Genomic DNA, 18,359 nt, shown 5'->3' on the forward strand with positions numbered 1-18,359 from the left:
AGCAACGGCAATCCTCCGTAGTGCTATGTTGCTGCCGAAGGAACTGCCCGGGGCGGTCTCTGATCGTGAGCTGAGCTTGACGCAAAGGAAACATTACTTTTTTATTGGTTCAGGCATGGGAGGCCTGACCGCTGCTTCGTGGTAAAGGATGCAATATATATATGAATGAATGAAGAGTGGCTTGAGGCTTACAGCAGGCCACTTGTTAGTCTTCTGCGCTATTTGCAGTGCTTCTACCGCCTAATCGAATTAGCTGGTCAAGGAGCTGTGCCTTTGAACCTCTCCGCCTTCTAGGTCGGGTCTGGGTCAAGAGGAAGGCTCACAGGTGGCCAGGAATGTCCCAAGCCGTCACATCTTAGGGCGACTCGGAGCCGAAAGAAAGAGTGTGCCGGCTTTGGAGTGCGCAGAGCAAGATGGGACGTAAAGCAGGAAAAAGGGGGGTGCGTGGGATGGCTGTGGATTGAGGCAGGAGTCTGCATTTAGTCAGAGCCTAGGGAATTGCAGGACTAAATAGACATTTAAGTCTCTTTCTTACCAGACACTGTGATGGTCACAGGTTGCACCAGTATTCTCCAAAGGACTTACGAAACAAAGGACATTTTGGAAAATATAAAACCTAATGGCAGTTGAATGCACAGATTTGTAGATGAGAAACCGGTCACCTTCTTGGCACTCTGGGTGCCGTAAGTTCTCTTCCCTTTTACTGCAGATAGTTCTCACTTAACAACCATTCAGTGAGTCATGGTTCAGACTTAAAAAGGTGCCGGAAAAAATGACTTGTGACTGGTCCTCACAACTGTTGCAGCATTTCCCCCCCAAGTCACGCGATCATGGTTTGGGTGCATGGCTACCGGTTCGGATTTACGACCGTTGCAGCATCTTGTGGTCATGTGATCGCCCTTTTCAACCTTCCTACCCAGTTTCTGGCAAGCAAAATCAATGGGGAACCATGTGATTTGCTTAATGACTACATGGTTCACTTAATGCACGTGGTGATTTGCTTAACAACCACTGCAAATAAAGGTGGTAAAATCAGGTTGGATTCGCTTAATGGCTGCTTCGCTTAGCAACAAAAATTCCGGTCTCAATTATGGTTGTTAAACGAGGACTACCTGTAGTCTACCCGAAGGAGGGGAATTAGGCCGCTGTGGTGGAAAGGAAGACCTATTAAAAAATAAAAAGGTGTTGGCCTCCTTTAAATGGCTGATTCATCCGGCTGCTTCTCTTCTATTGCAGTTTTCTGGTAGCATTTGTACTCAGCGTTATTGATTCTCTTCTTGCTTCCCAAACCTCTCCAGCCACTTAGGGAGGCTGTGTGCTTGGAAACAGCCAGAGAAAGGCTGGCGGGAAATAACGCGCAGCACCTTCTGTGCCCCAACTAGGAAAAAAAGCCGCCTTGCGTGCTGAAAATAGCAGAACGGGGTAGTAGTTTTTACCTAGAGTTCTGTTTTCTATTTGCTTTACGGATACCCTTTTCACTTAACTGGGTTTCAGATTTTGATGCTTGTATCTTGCGCCTTTGCTTAGCTGTCTAGAAAATCAGGATGTAGGTTGGACAAGGTCAGCAGTTCCCTCACCTCCAGTTTGAACGGTCTCAGTTGCCGTTTGAGGATAATTTCCTCTGTTTGCGAAGTCCCTCTGAGGGGCACATGGTTGTATGGAAGCCAGCAGAGGCACGTGTAGCCCGTTTGCCAGCCTCCAGTTGCCAGTGGGACTTCCACCCAGATGCCCTTTGTGGCCTTGGGCCTGGTTTTGTCAACGGAGGCGGCTTTTTGACGGCGGTAGATTTCTCAGCTGTGTTCCTCCTTGAGATTGGTCCCCTGACAATCTTTTTGCCCCCCCCCCAATGTCCAGTCCCACAGAACAACGAGAAGCTTCAAGAAAGTCCGTGCGTGTTTGCCCTGACGCCACGACAAGTCGAGCTGATCAGAAATTCCAGGTACTCTCCTTGTTTCCTTGCAGCTCCTGGGCCAAATAGGAGACTTCTTGGGTTGATGAATGCTTAAAAAAAAAATCTGAACAGGGTCTTTGAGTGTCTTGTGGGAGGCTGGCAAGCCAAACCACAGAAAGTCAACCTTGTTTTAAAACTGTTGTCCCTGCTACAGGCTAAATGCATCTCTCTCAACCTCAGTACTGCTCGGCGGGGAAACGGGAGCATTAATGGTTCCCCGTTGACTGGTGTTTGGGCATCTCTGCTGGGCCAGTTCCTAAGGGCTGGGTCAGGGTCCCTCAGCAATAATAAGCGAAATGTACATTTCTCACTGAGTCTGCAGCTTGTGAGTTGCAGGACAATATCTCCTCTCCTACCCTCCCGCTGTTTTGCATTTGGCTGTGGCTGATGGGCCTTGGAGTCCAGTAAGAACAACAACCACAACAGCAGAAATATTCTGTAGATACCACAGTGCAGTCCCTCCTGATCGAGGGGTTTGGGGTCCCCTTTGGCTCTCCCTGTTGGTCAGCCTACATTTTGACTTGTGAAACTGCTTTGGGGCAAGTGCAGTTCTTTGTCCAAACAGCCTCCAAATCACACAGCATCGGCCGGTGGGTCATCTCTCCTTGGGAGGGGAAGTCCTGTGATTTGGGAATGAGGGAGCAGTCTTGAAGAGTTGTCAGCCTGAGAGAACCCAAGCCAAAGCTGCTTGGGTTACTTTTTTTCCCCTCCTGCTGCCTAAATTGTGTGTGGGGTTTCCCCCCCCCCCCTGATTTGTCTGTGTTTGTACTTTGGCAGGGAATTGCAGCCGGGCGTGAGATCAGTCCAGGTTGTCCTCAGGTAAGCCTGGATGCTGTGGTGCTAATTCTTTCTTCCCCAGAGACAGCGATGGGGTGGAGGGAAGGGAAGGGAAGGAATGAGAACAAGGCAGTGATGTGGGTTGAGATCCTTTGCAAACAGCCTCAAAAGCTTTGCAGAAGAGGGTGTGAGGTGTGTGTGTGTGTGTTTTTTTTTCAAACAGTTTGCCCTTGGGATCAAATGGATTTGGAGGGATTCCTGATAGCTTTTGGGGGACAGGGAGAGTTGCTGGGCATCTCGACTTGCAATTTGGCCAAAGTTCTGAGGTTTTGGGGGCATGCAGGAACGAGCTGGAGTGTAGATTTTATGGTTCTGCCTGTGTGATATGCAGCAAAAATCAGTTTTTATCACACTGCCTCCAGTCACTCGCCAACACGCCCAAGAAAGGGAATGCAAGTGCTGATTCCCATTAAATCTGCTCTGTTCCACCTTATCTGAACTGGTGAAGAGGAAGAGGAAGAGTCAGGCACTCCTTGCTTTCTTCCAGAAGTAAAGTTTGGTTTGGAGGAACTGAAAGCGAAACCGCGGCTCACAGCAGCAGGCTAGGCCTGGTGTTTTGCTCAAGGCTGTGGCTACCACGATCGGTGACAGAGTAGAGGGTGGGGTGACTCGTACTGCTCCTCCCCCGTATGCATCTCCAAGTTAACGATCCTTAACTCTACCCCAATCTGGCTCTAGGGATAATCTTACACGGCCCTCCGGCTAATTTTGAAACCAGTTCAGTCCATAGAGGTTTGGGCAAATAGGAGAAGCCGTTTTTCTCTGGCATCTTTGCCCAGGGATTCCGGCTTGCAGGCTCTGAAGATCCTGCCAGGTGCTGCAGTGAATACTGTGGGTGCAGGAGGGCTGGTTGATGGAAATGGGCCCAATGGCGGGTCAGCAAAACGGAAGTATTGGCAGCCTGGTACACCTGGAGGACCGGACCTCCAGGAGATCAGGTGAGCTGATGCTTGCCGCCCTCTCCGTCTGGATTCTTGACCTGTGCTTCCTTTCTCAGGATCTGCTACACAGATACCAGCTGCCCTCAGGAAGATCAATATCCCCCAAATATCGCTGTCAAAGTGAACCACAGTTACTGTTCTGTTCCGGTAAGTCATTCCAATTGCCCGGGCATGGGTGGTCCTTCCCCTGCCCCCAGCAGAATCAGCAGGGAGCCTCCTTTTCAGCCACGCGTAGCTCCTCCAGGCCGTCTTCGCTTGCACGCCCTGCTCCTTCGGCCCACAGAGCCTGTCCTCAGCACTGCAGGGTGTGTCGGAGGGAGGGTCCCCTGGCACCAGAAGGTGTCCATTCCAGTGGCATCTAACGTCAGTCATCCTAGGCGGTCTGGGTTGTGGCTGCTGCCCTGTTCTCAGGAAGCGCCTCGTTCTCCTCCTGCCAGTTGAAGGCAGATTTGTTGATGCTCTTCCGGGTCGCCTGCAGACAGCCCCTTTCTCTTTCCAGGGCTATTACCCTTCCAACAAGCCTGGGGTGGAGCCAAAGAGGCCTTGTCGTCCCATCAACCTTACTCATCTCATGTACCTGTCTTCCGCCACCAACCGCATCACCGTCGTCTGGGGCAATTACGGGAAGGTGAGGATCCTGCAGAAGGGAGGGAGAAGGATCGCGTGGGATTTCTCTTGATTTTTGCCTGCTTCCTGCACCAGCGGGCCTTGCCTGCATTTCAGGGTCAGAGCAGCCGGCCCGGGGCAGGGGGGACACTCTCTTTTCCAGATGCGTGGCTCTGCCTCGGACCGGGAGAGATGAACTTGGCTGGCTTTCTGCCATCTGTGATGATCAGCGGGGCTTTGCGGCTGTTACAAGGGGCTTCGGAGTGGCTTTAGAGTTATAAAAGAAATATTTCTAATAAAATGGGGAAAGGCACCCCATTAATTTTCATCATGCTGCGGGGGTTTAAAAAATAGACCCAAACATGCGTGAGCCGTTTTGCTATACAGTTAAGAGAGGGTTCACGCTAGGCTGGAACTCGGTGGTTTTTCTCAAAGCATCGTTTCTGCAGCAGGAGGCTGAGCCGTTTCGGCAAAGTGTCTATTTGCAAATTGACAGGTGAAATATTCAGTGTCATAGCTGAAATATTCAGTTCTTGTAAAAAAGTGCTTCATCTGTTTGTTATTCCACCTAATGCGCCAATAACTCTAGGGGTTAATTTTTTTCAAGGTCCTTTCTATAATCGACCTATTTTGATCATTAGGTCTGTAGCATTTTTTCCCCCCCCGAGGGATTGCCACATCTACAGAAATTACTCTTTCCAGTGATTGTTCTATCTGGTGTGTTGTATTCTAAATGGCAATCAGTTTGCATGTTAAAATCCCATACATTTTTAACATCTTAATTTTTGTGAGCATATTACATTCAGGAAACTTAGAAATTATAGTTTTGCACAGATGCCAGTGGATCATAGTGGCTGCTCTGTCATCACATTGCTTACGGCTAGTCTGAGCAGTTTTTGTTGCATTCACTAATTCCTTGAGCCATCTTTTTTCTTCCCCACAAAGCCTGCATTTGCTGCTGTTTGTTACATGCTGAAGCCTTGATTTCATTGCATTTCTTTGTAATGATTGTTCTTGAGCTGCAGATATTAATCCTTCCATTTCCTTCGTGATGGTGCCAGCTTGTATCTATTGCCAATTCCTGGTTTTGTCCGCTTTTTTTCCCAGTTTCTTTTATCTACTGGCTATTATTATTATTCATTAGATTTATAAGGCCGCCACATCAAAAGACTCCGGGTGGCAGACAGAGGTAAAAACATTCTCAGAACTTCCAACCAAATACAGAAATACTGGCGCATGGGGGAAATATACAGGCAAGAGTATCTGTCCCAATCAAGTAAGATCACAAATTGTCTTAGCCCCGGGCCTGTCTGAGAACCCTGTGGAGTCCTTGGTGTTCTCTGAGCTTGGTTGTTTTCTTGCAGAGATTTCATTACCTGGCTAGGTACAGTAGCTTGCCCTGTCAAGTGTTGGTGGGTGTGTGGTTTCCTCCTGGGTAGTTCCTTGATTGGGGTGTTGTTTGTCTGCTTGATTGTTTGTCTGGTGTTAATCCCTGCTTATCTGGGTGTTGATTGCTGGCGAAGAGGTGTTCTGGTCTTTTTGCTTCCCTCCTAGCTTTTTTATTGACTCTTTTGAATGGGGTGTAAATGTGGTTTACCTCTGTGTGCCTGTTGATAGATGACTTGTCTGAGTGCCAAGCTTCCAGGAATTCCCTCACATTTTTGGATTTGGCTTGGTCTAGGATGCTGACGGTTCCCCAGTTGAAACTATGGTTGAGTCTGTCCTTGTGTTGCAAGATTAAGGAGTTTTCACTGTGTCTTCTGACTGCTGGTTGGGTGTTCGTGGATGCGCTCGGCTGGTCTTCTGCTTGCCTGTCCTACATAGTGGCTGTTAACAGTCCTTATACTGCATGTTGTAGGTGACTCCTGTATTTCTTCTTGGGCTGCAGGATCTTCTGGTTTGCTTAAGATGTTCTGGAGAGCATTAGTTGGTTTTTGTGCTATGGTGATGCTTATTACACCCTGCCAGCACCTTCTTAACTCAAATGCATATTTCCCGAGACTGTACATCTAGCATGAGAACCCAGAGAAAGGCAAGGCTTCTTTAAGGAGGGGCTGAGCGCATTTTTTCCATGCTTTCCCCAAAGCACCTTTTCCACTTCAGATCTGAAGAGCTGCATGCTGCAAATGAGGAGCCACTTAACTGCGAGCAATGGGATGGATAAGCCAGGGGAGGGAGAGAGGTCCAGGAGAAGCACTTCAGTAGCCTGTGGAGTTGGGTGTCAGGCCGAAAGTAAAAGGGTAGGGGTGGAAAGATGCTCCCTGGCCATCTTTCTGGGTCCTGGTTTTCGTGAAGATGTAGGCATCTTTGAGCCATCTAGATCGGTGTTTCTCAACCTCAGCAACTTGAAAACGTGTGGACTTCAACTCCCCGAATTCCCCAGCTAGCAAGTTGCCAGCCTTTAGCTAAAAAAAAAAAAAATCCTACATCACATTTTGTAATAATAAGAAAAAGTTTGTATTCAGCTCCAGACAACCATAAAAAAAAATGCTTTTAACCATGGTGTGGAAATGGAAGATGCATGTGGTATCCGTAAAGCCACTCAAGATAATCAGGGGCTGGAAACTCCTCTTTCAAGGAGAAACTGAAGGAACGGGGTTTAATTTTGAGAAAGGACAACTGAAGGGGTGCATGATAATATTTGTCAAGTACTCGAAGATGTCATGCGGAAAAAGACCAGGATCTTTTCTCTCATGCTCCAGAGTCCAGGGTGTGGAATAATGCATTTAAATTAGAAGGAGGACGTTTGAGACTGAATGTTAGGAAAAAACTTCACACCAGAAAGAGCCGTCTGATGCTGGCACACGTCGTCCTGTCTCCCCTTTGTTGGACGGGTTCAAATAAACTCTGGACAGCCTCATATTGAGGTTCTAATTTGGAATCCTGCACTGAGCAGGGAGATGGACTGGATGGCTTCAAGGATCCCAAGTCCATTATTCTACCCTTCGGTGAATACTTCAATACATGTGGGAACTTCAAGCTAACAAGATCCTTCAGGAATGCCTAGTTGGGCTGCTTAAATAATTAATTTTTTTTTTTTTTTTAAATTATGTTTAGAATGCCTCCTGACACTGCACGCTTTTTGTTCTCCCAATACTTTACAGAGTTACTCGGTGGGCCTCTTTCTCGTGCGACAGACAACATCGGCAGAGTTGCTGCAGCGGTTAAAAACCATCGGCATTAAACACCCAGAGCTGTGCAAGGCCCTTGGTGAGTTTGTGCAACTCTCATCCTCCTACAGGGGCCCCTTTCCTCCGGAACTGGATCTTCAGTTTAGCTGGTGGGGTATCTAGGAGTTGAGATCAGCAGAATTGGGGGTCAAGGAAGTGGAAGAAAGCATGAATACCAGTATCCTCTTAAGGAAGTTGGGGCGGGGGGCTCCTGGCTGCTGCAGAGATCACGTGGTGTCTCCCCAGCCGCATAAAACCTCTGTTCTAGTTTTGCTTTGTAGAATCACTGCTGTGAAGAAATGTACAGGTAGTCCTCGCTTAAAGACCATTCGTCTAGTGACAGTTTGGACTGATGATGGTGCTAAACCTGACTTACGACCAGTCCTCACACTTACGACCCACAGTGACATGATCGTTATTTGGGCGCTTGGCAACCGGTTCACACTGTTGCAGCGTCCCGTGGTCGTGTGGTCACCATTTTCAACCTTCCTAACTGGCTTCTGGCAAGCAAAATCAATAGGAAACTGTGTGATTTGCTTAACGACCATCACAGAAATGGTGGTCAGATCGGGTTGATTCATTTAACAACCGCATTGCTTAGCAGCCGAAATTCCGGTCCCAGTTGTCGTCGTTAAGCGAGGACTACCTATAATCTCTAGGCTGTTTTAAGACAGTGGTCTCAAGGGGTAATTGAAAAAAGAAGCACCCTTGCTCCTTCAGATGAAAATGTTGGTTCAGTGTATAGGGCTTCCCATCTCTTAGCCCCAAAATCTGTGGCTCTTGACTTTGGTGTGTGCAAGGCCAGCCCATTAAGGCTCCGGGTTGTGGAAAGCTGGCGTGGAGAGTCCTTCTGATGTGATAGTGGAGCCTGCTAGATGGTTATACCGACTGATCCATGACTTGTGCTTGCCTGCTTTTTATGGTTTTTGGTTTTAATTTCGGTTTCAGTTAGGTTTTTCATTTGTTTTGAAGAGTTACTGTGGTTTTACCATTTTCCTTAATTTTGGTTATTGGGTGCTTTTTAACCAAACCTGTGAGCCGCTGGGAGTCACAAATGTGAGACAGAGCTACACAAGTGGAATAATTTCATATTGCATTGAATTGTATTGAATAACAAGGAGAGTCACTTCTTGTGAGATGGGCGGCCATATTAATTTGATAAACAAACAAATAAGATAACAGAAGTTGGCTGAAGGGACGGGCTCTGGGTTTTCTGCCTCAGATACCAACCTGTCAGGTTAACCTTGCAAGGGGCATAAACCCGGGGCTGTCCGGATGTGACACCTGGGAAGGAAACTCATCTTTTCTCTGATCTTCTGAAGGGAGTTGGGGTAACCCAAGCGCAGCACTCCCCACTTCCAGGTTCTAATTCTGCCTTCTCTCCCACCCCCCCAACCCCCTTCCCAACCAAGTCAAAGAGAAGTTGCGACTGGATCCCGAAAGTGAGATTGCCACCACTGGCGTCAGAGTATCTTTAATATGCCCGGTAAGCATTTTGCTGCAAAGAAGGGTTCTAACATAAGGGCGGCTCTGGGCAGAGGAGCCAGAGGGCAGATCTGGTAGCCAACAGGCATCGGTGGCTGGTCAGCGGGAACCAATTTTGGTGGGTGTCAAATGTACCCGAGAAATGTTGAGCCTCTGAATCCAGCCTCCAAGTTTCTTAGCCGCTTTTTAAACTTCTGCCCCAGCCTACCAGTTGGAGGGCCGAGTACCCCCTTCACCCCCTCGCGGAAACAGTTTTATTTGATCAGGAGCTATTCTAGATCTTCTTTCTTTTTCTTTTTTTGCCTGTGGCTCTCATGCGGTTTTTCTCTTCCGAAGCTGGTAAAGATGCGCTTGTCGGTGCCGTGTCGGGCTGAAACCTGTGCCCACCTGCAGTGCTTCGATGCGGTTTTCTATCTGCAGATGAACGAGAAGAAACCCACATGGATGTGTCCGGTCTGTGACAAACCAGCCACGTACGACCAGCTGATGATTGATGGGTCAGTTGAGTCGGTTACTTGCCAACCCAAAGCAGGTCATTTCGTCACAGGAACCCCAGGAGTGCCAAGACAGCAGGGGATGAAAAAATGGGCTCTGGGAGCCTCACATCATTTACAATTCGGCCCATAGCAGATGAATTGATTTAAATAATATGATGGATGAATTGATGGTGAATTGGTTTAAGTAATACACTGATTGCTGTTGTAGGTATTTTTGCAGGAGCCGGTCTGAAGTAGTGGTTAAAGGCAGCAGGCTAGAGACCGGGAGTTTGAGTCCTGTCTTTGGCGCAAAGCGCCTGGGTGACTTTGGGCCGGTCCCCCTCTCTCAGCCCTGGGAAGAAGAAGGCCAGGCCCAACTGCTTCCAAAAATTTTGCCTAGAAAACTGCAGGGACTGGTCCTGACAATTGTCAGGAATCGAAGACACGCACGTACCCATGCACAAAAGAGCCTCCTCTTCCTTTTTTCCCTGCCACTCTTGTACCCAAAAAGTTTTTGCTTTGTTCACTCCCCCCCGCAAAAAAAACTCTACAGAATTGCCACATCTCACAAAACGTTGGTGGTCTGTGCCTGACATTTTGCAAGGTCTTTAGTGTTCTGCAGGATTTTAAAAATCACGATTGTTATTAAAATGAATTTGGCTCCGGGTTTCGGTTGGCGCGGGAGTCAGAGGCTCTGGTATCTGTGAGCATTGGGTCGGTGATCTCTGCCTTCAGGTAGGGTCCTGACCATTTCCTGAAACCCCTCTGAGAGGGAAGCCATTCCTGCGAAGGCAGAACATGGACCTGTGGCTTCTGGAGTCTGGAACCACCAGCTGTGCTCTCTCTCCCCCTGTAGGCTTCTGTCAAAGATCTTAAAGGAATGTGAGGATGCAGATGAGATTGAGTACTTGGTGGATGGCTCCTGGCGCCCGATCAAAGCAGAGAAGGAGCGGAGTTACAGCCCTCAGTGTCCGATACTAGTCGTGGGTGGATCCACAGGTGGGTCTAGAAATCATGGTGGCAGCTGACTCTTTAAAAAAAACAAATAAAAACCCCGATAGTGCCAAAGGGCCATCAAAGTCACCTCCCCCAGCTGGTTCCAAACCCGCTTCCTCCTGGGTAGTTTGGACGTTTGCTCCCACCTTCTACCTGCAGAGGAAGGAGTGGGGAGGATTCATGGGGAGCCTGCTTTGAGCTTCATGCTGAGATGGGGAAGGGGACTAAGGAGTTCCTGGTTGTGATTCCGGTTGGGAGAACCTGGCAGAGATGGTTTGCCTGAGACCGTGGTGGGCCGAGGACTTCAGCTCCAGGGATACCTGCCGTTCTCAAGCCACTAACAGTGCTGATCTGAGGCTGTTTCTCCAAGCAGGTAGATCTGGGAGCTGCTCCCCATTTTAAACTTCACCCACGACACCTCTAATGAAGTCCCTGTTTTACTTCAGAAAACTTTGGAGTTCTTGGTGCTTTCTCCCGTTTTCCACTGGATCTCTGGAGGTCACTAAAAGAGGGGCTTCGCCAGGGGCACCGTAGGAGGCTAAACTAACAACAAGTGATTGAGTTGTGGTGTGCTTGTGTGAACGAATGGAAGGGTCCCTATCCTTAACCAGCGATCTTAGGAATCCAGGAGTGGGGGCTAATGGACCTTGAGATCCCGGGGGTTGTAGGGCGGGGCAGGTGATTGAGGTGGTGACAGGCAGGGGACGATATGACGGGAGCCAGAGGGCGGGTCATCATAGAGGAAGACGCCCCCGGTGCTTGTTACCTGTGGCGTGTTCCGGCCCTCTGTGCTCGAACCCGGGCCCTGGACAGCAGACTCGTGGTTGTCCTGACTTTCGGCCGCTGCTCTGTAACGCCAGGTCAATAAACAACAAGGCCCCCCTCATATGTGACTTGATCACAGAAGAGGGGGCAGACCTGGCGTGTGTTACTGAAACCTGGCTGGGCGTTGAAGGAGGCGTTGCTCTTTCGGAGATATGCCCGGCTGGGTTTCGAGTCTGGCATCAGCCAGAACCTCAGGGCAGGGGAGGAGGGGTGGCTGTTGTCATCCGAGAATCCCTAGTGGCCGCCAGGGCCCTGCTCCACAAGTGGCCGGGTGTGAGACCCTGTTCTTCAAGCTGGGTTCTCGAGAACAGTTGGGAGTTCTGCTACTGCGCCAGCCTCCCTGCTGCGTAGCGACCTCCCTGCCTGAGCTGCTGGAGGCCATCTCAGGTTTGGCAGTGGAGTTCCCCAGGCTTATGGTGTTGGGGGACTTCAATCTGCCGTCCCTGGGGCGGGCCTCGGAAGCAGCCCGGGAGTTCATGGCTACCATGGCAGCCATGGGCCTGGCTCAGATCATTCGCGACCCAACTCGAGACGGTGGCCTCACCCCGGACTTGGTTTTCTTGTCGGAGCAGTGGCAATGTGATCTGAGGGGAGAGCTGCATCTATCCCCATTGTCATGGTCAGATCACGCCCTGGTGGCCCTGAGATTCTCTTGTGCCGCCCCCCTCCGCAGGGAGGCAGGACCCATTCGATTGGTCTGCCCCCGGCGACTGATGGACCCGGCTGGGTTTCAGAGGGAGCTGGGGGTTATACCCGGGGATCTGCTGCACGGTCCAGCAGAGGCCTTGGCTGCTGCCTGGAAGAGGGAGGCAGCCGGAACCTTGGACAGGATTGCCCCTGTGCGGCCTCTCTTGCCCACTCAAACCCGGCACTCCCCGTGGTTTACGGAGGAGCCGAGGGTTTTGAAGAGGGTTAAGAGACGCCTAGAGCGCCGCTGGAGGAAGACAAAAGCCGAACCCGACCAAACACAAGCTAGAGCCGCGATTAAGGCCTACCTTGTGGCGGTAAGAGCGGCGAAGCGCCAGTACTTCTCCGCTCTTATTGCATCCGCAGATTGCCACCCGGTGGCCCTGTTCAAGATTACCCGATCCCTTTTAGGGAAAGGGGAGTCAGACTTCCATCTACAGGGCCGTGTGGAGGAATTTTCATGGCACCTGCAGGATAAAATCGCTCGGATCCGGACCGAGTTGGACTCCAAGCATGAGGCAGGGTCTGTGGAGATACCCAGGGAATGTACTTACCAGGTTATCTGGGATCAGTTTGATCCTGTTGAACCTGAGGAAGTGGACAGGATCCTTTGGACTATAAATGCCACCACGTGCCAATTAGATCCATGTCCCTCCTGGCTGGTGAAAGCAGCTTGGGAGGTGACACATGGATGGGTCCAGGCGATGGTTAATACATCCTTGAGGGAGGGGGTGTTTCCAGCTGCCTTTAAGGAGGTGCTGGTACAACCCCTCCTCAAGAAACCATCGCTGGACCCTACTGTATTGGACAATTTTTGTCCAGTCTCCCACCTCCCCTTTTTGGGGAAAGTGGTTGAGAAAGTGGTGGCATTACAGCTCCAGAGGATTCTGGAGGAAAAGGATTATCTAGACCCATTTCAGTCAGGTTTCAGGCCCGGTTATGGGACAGAAATGGCACTGGTCACACTTATGGATGATCTCTGGCAGGAGCGGGATGGGGGCAGTGCATCCATCCTCGCTCTCCTTGACCCCTCAGCGGCTTTCGATACCATCGACCGTGGTATCCTTTTGGGTCGGCTCAGGGAGTTGGGGGTGGGCGGCGCAGTTCTGAGCTGGTTCACCTCCTTCCTCCAGGGCCGGTCCCAGTCGGTGGTGATAGGAGAGGAGAGATCCAGCCCTCGACCCCTCCATTGTGGGGTGCCGCAGGGGTCGGTTCTCTCTCCTCTCTTCTTTAACATCTACATGAAACCGCTGGGCGAGATCATCTGTCACCACGGGTTGAGGTATCATCAATATTCAGATGATACCCAGTTATACATCTCCATTCCGGGTGAAGTAAGTGATGCTGTGGCCACCCTTTCCGAGTGCCTGGGGGCTGTGGGGGCCTGGATGGGGGACCACAGGTTGCGGCTGAACCCAGGGAAGACGGAGTGGCTGTGGATTAATGGCCCCTCGATTTCTGGGAAATTGTCATCTTTGGATCTGGATGGGGTTGCACTGCCCCAGACAGACCTGGTGCGTAACTTGGGGGTCCTCCTGGACGCACGGCTCCTGGTCAAAGAGCAGGTGGCAGCCGTGGCTGGGAGGGCCTTTGTGCAACTTGGTGTTGTGCGCCAGTTACGCCCCTTCCTGGAGCGAGAGTCCCTCCAAATGGTCACTCATGCCCTGGTTATCTCCCATATAGACTACTGCAATGCGCTCTACATGGGGCTACCCTTGAAGAGTATCCGGAAGCTACAGCTGGTGCAAAACGCAGCCACGCGGGCGATCTTGGGTCTCCCAAGATCAACACATGTCACTCCTTTGCTCCGCGAGCTGCATTGGTTGCCAGTATGCTTCCGGGTCCAATTCAAGGTGTTGGTTATCACCTTTAAAGCCCTGCATGGCACGGGTCCAGGCTACCTAAGGGACCGTCTCCTCCCCATCACATCAGCCCGTCCCACCCGGTCATGTAGAGAGGGCATGCTACGGACCCCGTCTGCAAGAGGATCCCATCTGGCGGGGTCCAGGAGGCGGGCCTTCTCTGCAATAGCACCCGCCCTTTGGAATATCCTTCCCCTGGAAGTGAGATTAGCTCCCTCCCTCCTGGACTTTAGGAAACAGCTAAAGCCCTGGTTTTGTAATTATGCCTGGGGTGGGAGGGAGAGTAGCCATTTCTGGGGATGGTTAGTTCCTTAGAAGGACCCAGTTCTGCCTGCAAATCATAAAGAACTTTTAACCATCGAGGTTTTTATTATATTTGTTGTATCTGTATTATAGGGTTTTATAGTTTTATATTTTTATCTATCTTTTATTGTAAACCGCCCAGAGTCCCTTTTGGGAGTTGGGCGGTGATAAATTTGATTAATAAATAAATAAAAATAAATAAATAAGTTCAAATTGTGATGCTGCGGTGGGCAAGTGGAGGCCAGTGAATCAGGAAGGGTCACTTTCCAGGATCCAGTCCGTAAGTTAGGCCCCCGGTCCTCTCTCTCACCGATCGTCTGAAAGGCCTTCGTGTGAGAAATGGAGATGGAGACTTCACAGAACTTTTGAAGCAATAGAAAAACAGCAACAGTGTTTTCCCATTTTTTAAAATTATTATTATTATTATTAGGAAGAAGCCTGAACAATTGGGGGAAGATTTAAATAATTCAGCACTTAGTTCTTTTTCTTTTTGCATCTCTTACAATAGGAGATCTGAAACTGGGTCAGGAGCTTTGGGGTGGGGGGTGCCAGGTCACAAATTTGGTTAAAGCTGAGATGGGTTGCGGGGGCATCTGGCGGAGGGGGACCTTAGCAGCAGGGTGGGCTGCCGTTGTGCATTTCCAGTCCTTCCTAAAAGGAGCCTTTGCACCAGGGGCCCCGAGAGAGCTTGAGATCCTGCAAGTCAGGAGTTCAGAACCCAGAGGAGTTCTGCTGGTCCACCACCGTCAACTCTCGTGAACAGTCCTGGAGCTTTCCTTCGTCACGTGAAATCCAGCATGGCATGCTTTGCCTCATGGAGGGGACCAGGGCTATGTGAGGACGACGCTGGGGGTGGGAAGAGGCTTTGGCTGGCGCCAGACAGCGTATTGTGTGAACTCATCCTCTGGGGTTGGTCCAGAAGCTAGTGTGTTTGCTCTAATCCTGCCTCGCTGAATCGTGTGTGAAGGGGACCGGTCTCTTACTTTTACACTGGCACGTGAGCGTTTGCTTTCTCCCCGCGTGTTTCCAGGGGGCACATCTGATGTCAACGGGGCGCCACCTCCTGCCCCCAGCGTGGAGAACGGCAAGGTCCCGGCCGACGTGGTGGATTTGACACTAGACAGCTCGTCCTCGGAAGACGAGGAGGAGGAGGAGGAGGAAGACAACGGCGGGGGGCCCAAAAGGAAAGTGCCCCGTCTGTTCAAGAACGGCCTGGCCTCTGCCTGCTGACCGCGGGCGGCAGCGCGTAAACTCCAAGTGGGAAAGCTTGAATTCCTTGGTGCTTATTCGGATACGGGATGGGGGGTGTCTTCCCCCCCAACCCCCTCATCTTGTCCTCCTCCAAAGCTTCCTCTGACTTCCCAATTCCAAGTTAAAGACTTTTTTTTTTTTTTAAACAAACAGACCCATCTGGATGGGGTGGCGCTGCTGCATGGCTGGAAGACCCCCCCTCGCAACCCACGTCTTTGTCTCTCTGCCTTCAGCTCAGCTTGAACTGCCTTTGGAAGGGGGGGGGGCGCCTCTCCTGCACGCAGCCCTTTGGGAATTGCCACTGACTCTGCGTTCCTCCCCCCCTGCGCCCGTCCACCCCCTCTCGCTTCGTGGTCAACCTGACACGGGCTGGTGAGAACGGATCCAAATGCCAGCCAGTCGCCAGAACGTTCCACGGGCCTCCAGAGTTGCTTTTGTCTTTCCGTTGGCCTTGTTCGACAACCATGCCCGGCTCTCTTGCTCTCGCAGAACACCTTGCTGAACATTGTTGAGGGGTGTTCTTTTTTCATCCTTAGCCAGGCGGAGAGGTTTTTGAAACCCAGCGAGAGGCCCAGGTTTCCTTGTTCCCATCAGGATGGAAGGTAAAGGGGGGGTGGGAACCGAAACGGGACGGAACGGCCGGGGCGGGGGGGCCTGTCCCCCTCCTGGAGAGAACCTCATGTAAAGAAAAGGTTGGGACTCTTTTTAGACACTTCTGAAAATAATGTAGAATTCTAGCATAGCGATGAGCCCCCTCTTTTTTTTTTTTTTTTTTAAGTTGAACAGAAGCCATTGGGGGGACACGGAGGGAGAGTGGAAACCGGGGGGTGGGCGGGTGTTGCAGAGTGAGGGAAGGGCTTGAACCACAAATCTGTTGTTGTTTTTTTTGAAGTGCAATAACTTGGTGTGTTTTGGAAGATGGAGAGGGTGGCCCATTCCTCTCCGTCAGCCGAGCCCTCTTGAGCTGAGCATGGGGAGAGGGGGACGCCGCCACTTTGGGGTGGGGTGGGGACGGACGAGCAAAGGGAGGTGGGCCTTCCAGAACAAAAATACCAGGTGGAGGAACTCTTTTGGTTTCTAGCCAACTACCTCGGTGTAAAAAAAAAAATAAAAAAAATTCAGGTGTAGGTCAGTCACGAAACAGTGCGGAGCCAAGCTGGGGTGGGGCGGCATGCGAGTGACTGTCTTGTTTTTAAAATTGCCTCTGGACTTCCAGCTGCTTTGATACTTCTTGTCTCATTGTGTGTTTACCCTCGTGTATTGGTGGACCCTGGAAAATATTTCCCCTCTTCCTTCTCCTGCTCCGCCTGGCCTCGTCGCCTGCCCGGGTCTCCTCCAGACTCTTCTCGCTGGCGAGGGAGGGAAGCCTCACCCGTTGATCCCCCTCCTCAAGCAAGTGGTGCCCCGACGGTAGATGGCCAGGCAGAGGGGCGTGGAAGATGGCTGAGATGGGGCCAGTGGGGCTGAGCTGCACCCTCTGCAAAATGGAACTGGGCAAAGGTCTCTCCTCTGTCCTCCTCTTTCATTTTGGATTTCCTTTTGTGCAGTTTTTTGTTTTACAGCAGTACTTCTTAACCTTGGCAACCTTAAGATGGGTGGACTTCGACTCCCAGAATTCCCCAGCCAGCAAAGCTGGCTGGGGAATTCTGGGAGTCGAAGTCCACCCATCTTAAAGTTGCCAAGGTTGAAAAACACTGTTTTTACAGGATATCATACCTTCTCCCTCTCCTGTCCAGCTGCAGCGGGCTTGGAACCTGGGTCTGGATCAGGGCTTAGTTTTTATCCGGTGTTGGTATTCTCCTGCTCCTTTGTTTGGGGGTGCCGCCGCCTCTTCCTCCTGAAACCGGGGAAAGTGCATTTTTTGAATTTCTTTTAATCCACTCTAGAGATGCATTTTCATGGGAGAAATGCACTGTTGTTTTTTAAAGCAGGCTCTAATGAGGTGGAGCTGAGAAAAGAAAGGCGCCTCTCGCAACGCCCACAGGTTTGTGGCAAGTGCCCCTGTTGCTTGCTTGGCCCTGCCTTCTGTTACCCTCCTTCTCCCCACCTCAGTAAACTTTAGTTGAGCCTCCCGAGGAGCCCCCCAGGATACGCAGCACCAAGCAGAAAGACGCAGGGCCAGCCCTTCCTTTCTCCTGAAGTCATGACAAGGAAGATTGATGAAGGAAGAAAACGGTCATTCCTTGGACCTTCCTGCTTCTTTCCATTGTGCCACTGTTCTCCCCACACACAGCCCCTCCCCGGCTCCCACCAACTAATATTTTTACAGTCAAACATCTCAAAAGTTAAGCAATATGTTTGCTATGTTTTAAACACATTTCACACACTGTCTTTTGGACCCAGCAAAGCCACGTTTTTCAACCTTGGGGACTTTAAGATGCGTGGACTTCAACTCCCAGAATTCTCCAGCCAGTGTGAATTCTGGGAGTTGGAGTCCACGCATCTTAAAGTCGCCAAGGCTGAGGAACACTGCTGTAAAGGGTCTGGATTGAATTTTTCTTGTATAGATTGCAATCTGCTTCTACAGCCAGTAGAGTTATAGCTCTTCTCTCAGTATTTGTATTCTAATTTAATTGTGTGTTAAACTTCTTTGGCTTTTATCCCCACCAAGCCTGTCCCCACTGAGATTTTCCCTTCCTCTTTTATTTTTCTCTCTCCCTCCTTAGCTGGGCAAGTTTTCCAGTCTGTACATATGTTGTTGGTTTCTTTTCTTTTTCTTTTTTTTTAACTTACTCCCTCCTCTTCCATCAGCTTCTTGTTCTTTTCCCGTTTTTGTTTTGTAAAGCAGAGAACTTATTTTTTTCTTCCTTTCTTCCTTTCTTTCAATACACATTCTTCAGAACTCAAGATGATAGTGTTTGTTAAATAAATAAAAAGGAAATATTTCAATTTAGCTTCTCCGCTTGTTTTCCCTGGTGTGCAGATGCAAGAGTTGGTTTGGGGCTCACTCGGATCCGAGCACTGTTAGA

At 50.3% G+C, this 18,359-nt stretch overlaps 1 protein-coding gene across 2 annotated transcripts in view; it reads left to right on the top strand.

Moving 5' to 3' along the window:
• PIAS4 (protein inhibitor of activated STAT 4) overlaps positions 1-17,037 on the top strand; it is a 33,480-nt gene extending 16,443 nt beyond the window's left edge. For both annotated transcript variants that reach the window (XM_063290956.1, XM_063290957.1), the window contains exons 3-11: positions 1,855-1,939; positions 2,729-2,770; positions 3,786-3,876; positions 4,229-4,357; positions 7,440-7,545; positions 8,918-8,991; positions 9,327-9,487; positions 10,323-10,465; positions 15,170-17,037. In XM_063290956.1, the coding sequence (XP_063147026.1) occupies positions 1,855-1,939; positions 2,729-2,770; positions 3,786-3,876; positions 4,229-4,357; positions 7,440-7,545; positions 8,918-8,991; positions 9,327-9,487; positions 10,323-10,465; positions 15,170-15,369 (1,031 nt within the window). In that variant the 3' untranslated portion in view covers positions 15,370-17,037. The remainder of the gene's footprint in view (positions 1-1,854; positions 1,940-2,728; positions 2,771-3,785; positions 3,877-4,228; positions 4,358-7,439; positions 7,546-8,917; positions 8,992-9,326; positions 9,488-10,322; positions 10,466-15,169) is intronic.
• The last annotated feature ends 1,322 nt before the right edge of the window (positions 17,038-18,359 follow it).

The sequence above is a fragment of the Candoia aspera genome, chromosome 1 (genome assembly GCF_035149785.1).
Source record: "Candoia aspera isolate rCanAsp1 chromosome 1, rCanAsp1.hap2, whole genome shotgun sequence".
In the NCBI taxonomy this organism is placed as follows: domain Eukaryota; kingdom Metazoa; phylum Chordata; class Lepidosauria; order Squamata; family Boidae; genus Candoia; species Candoia aspera.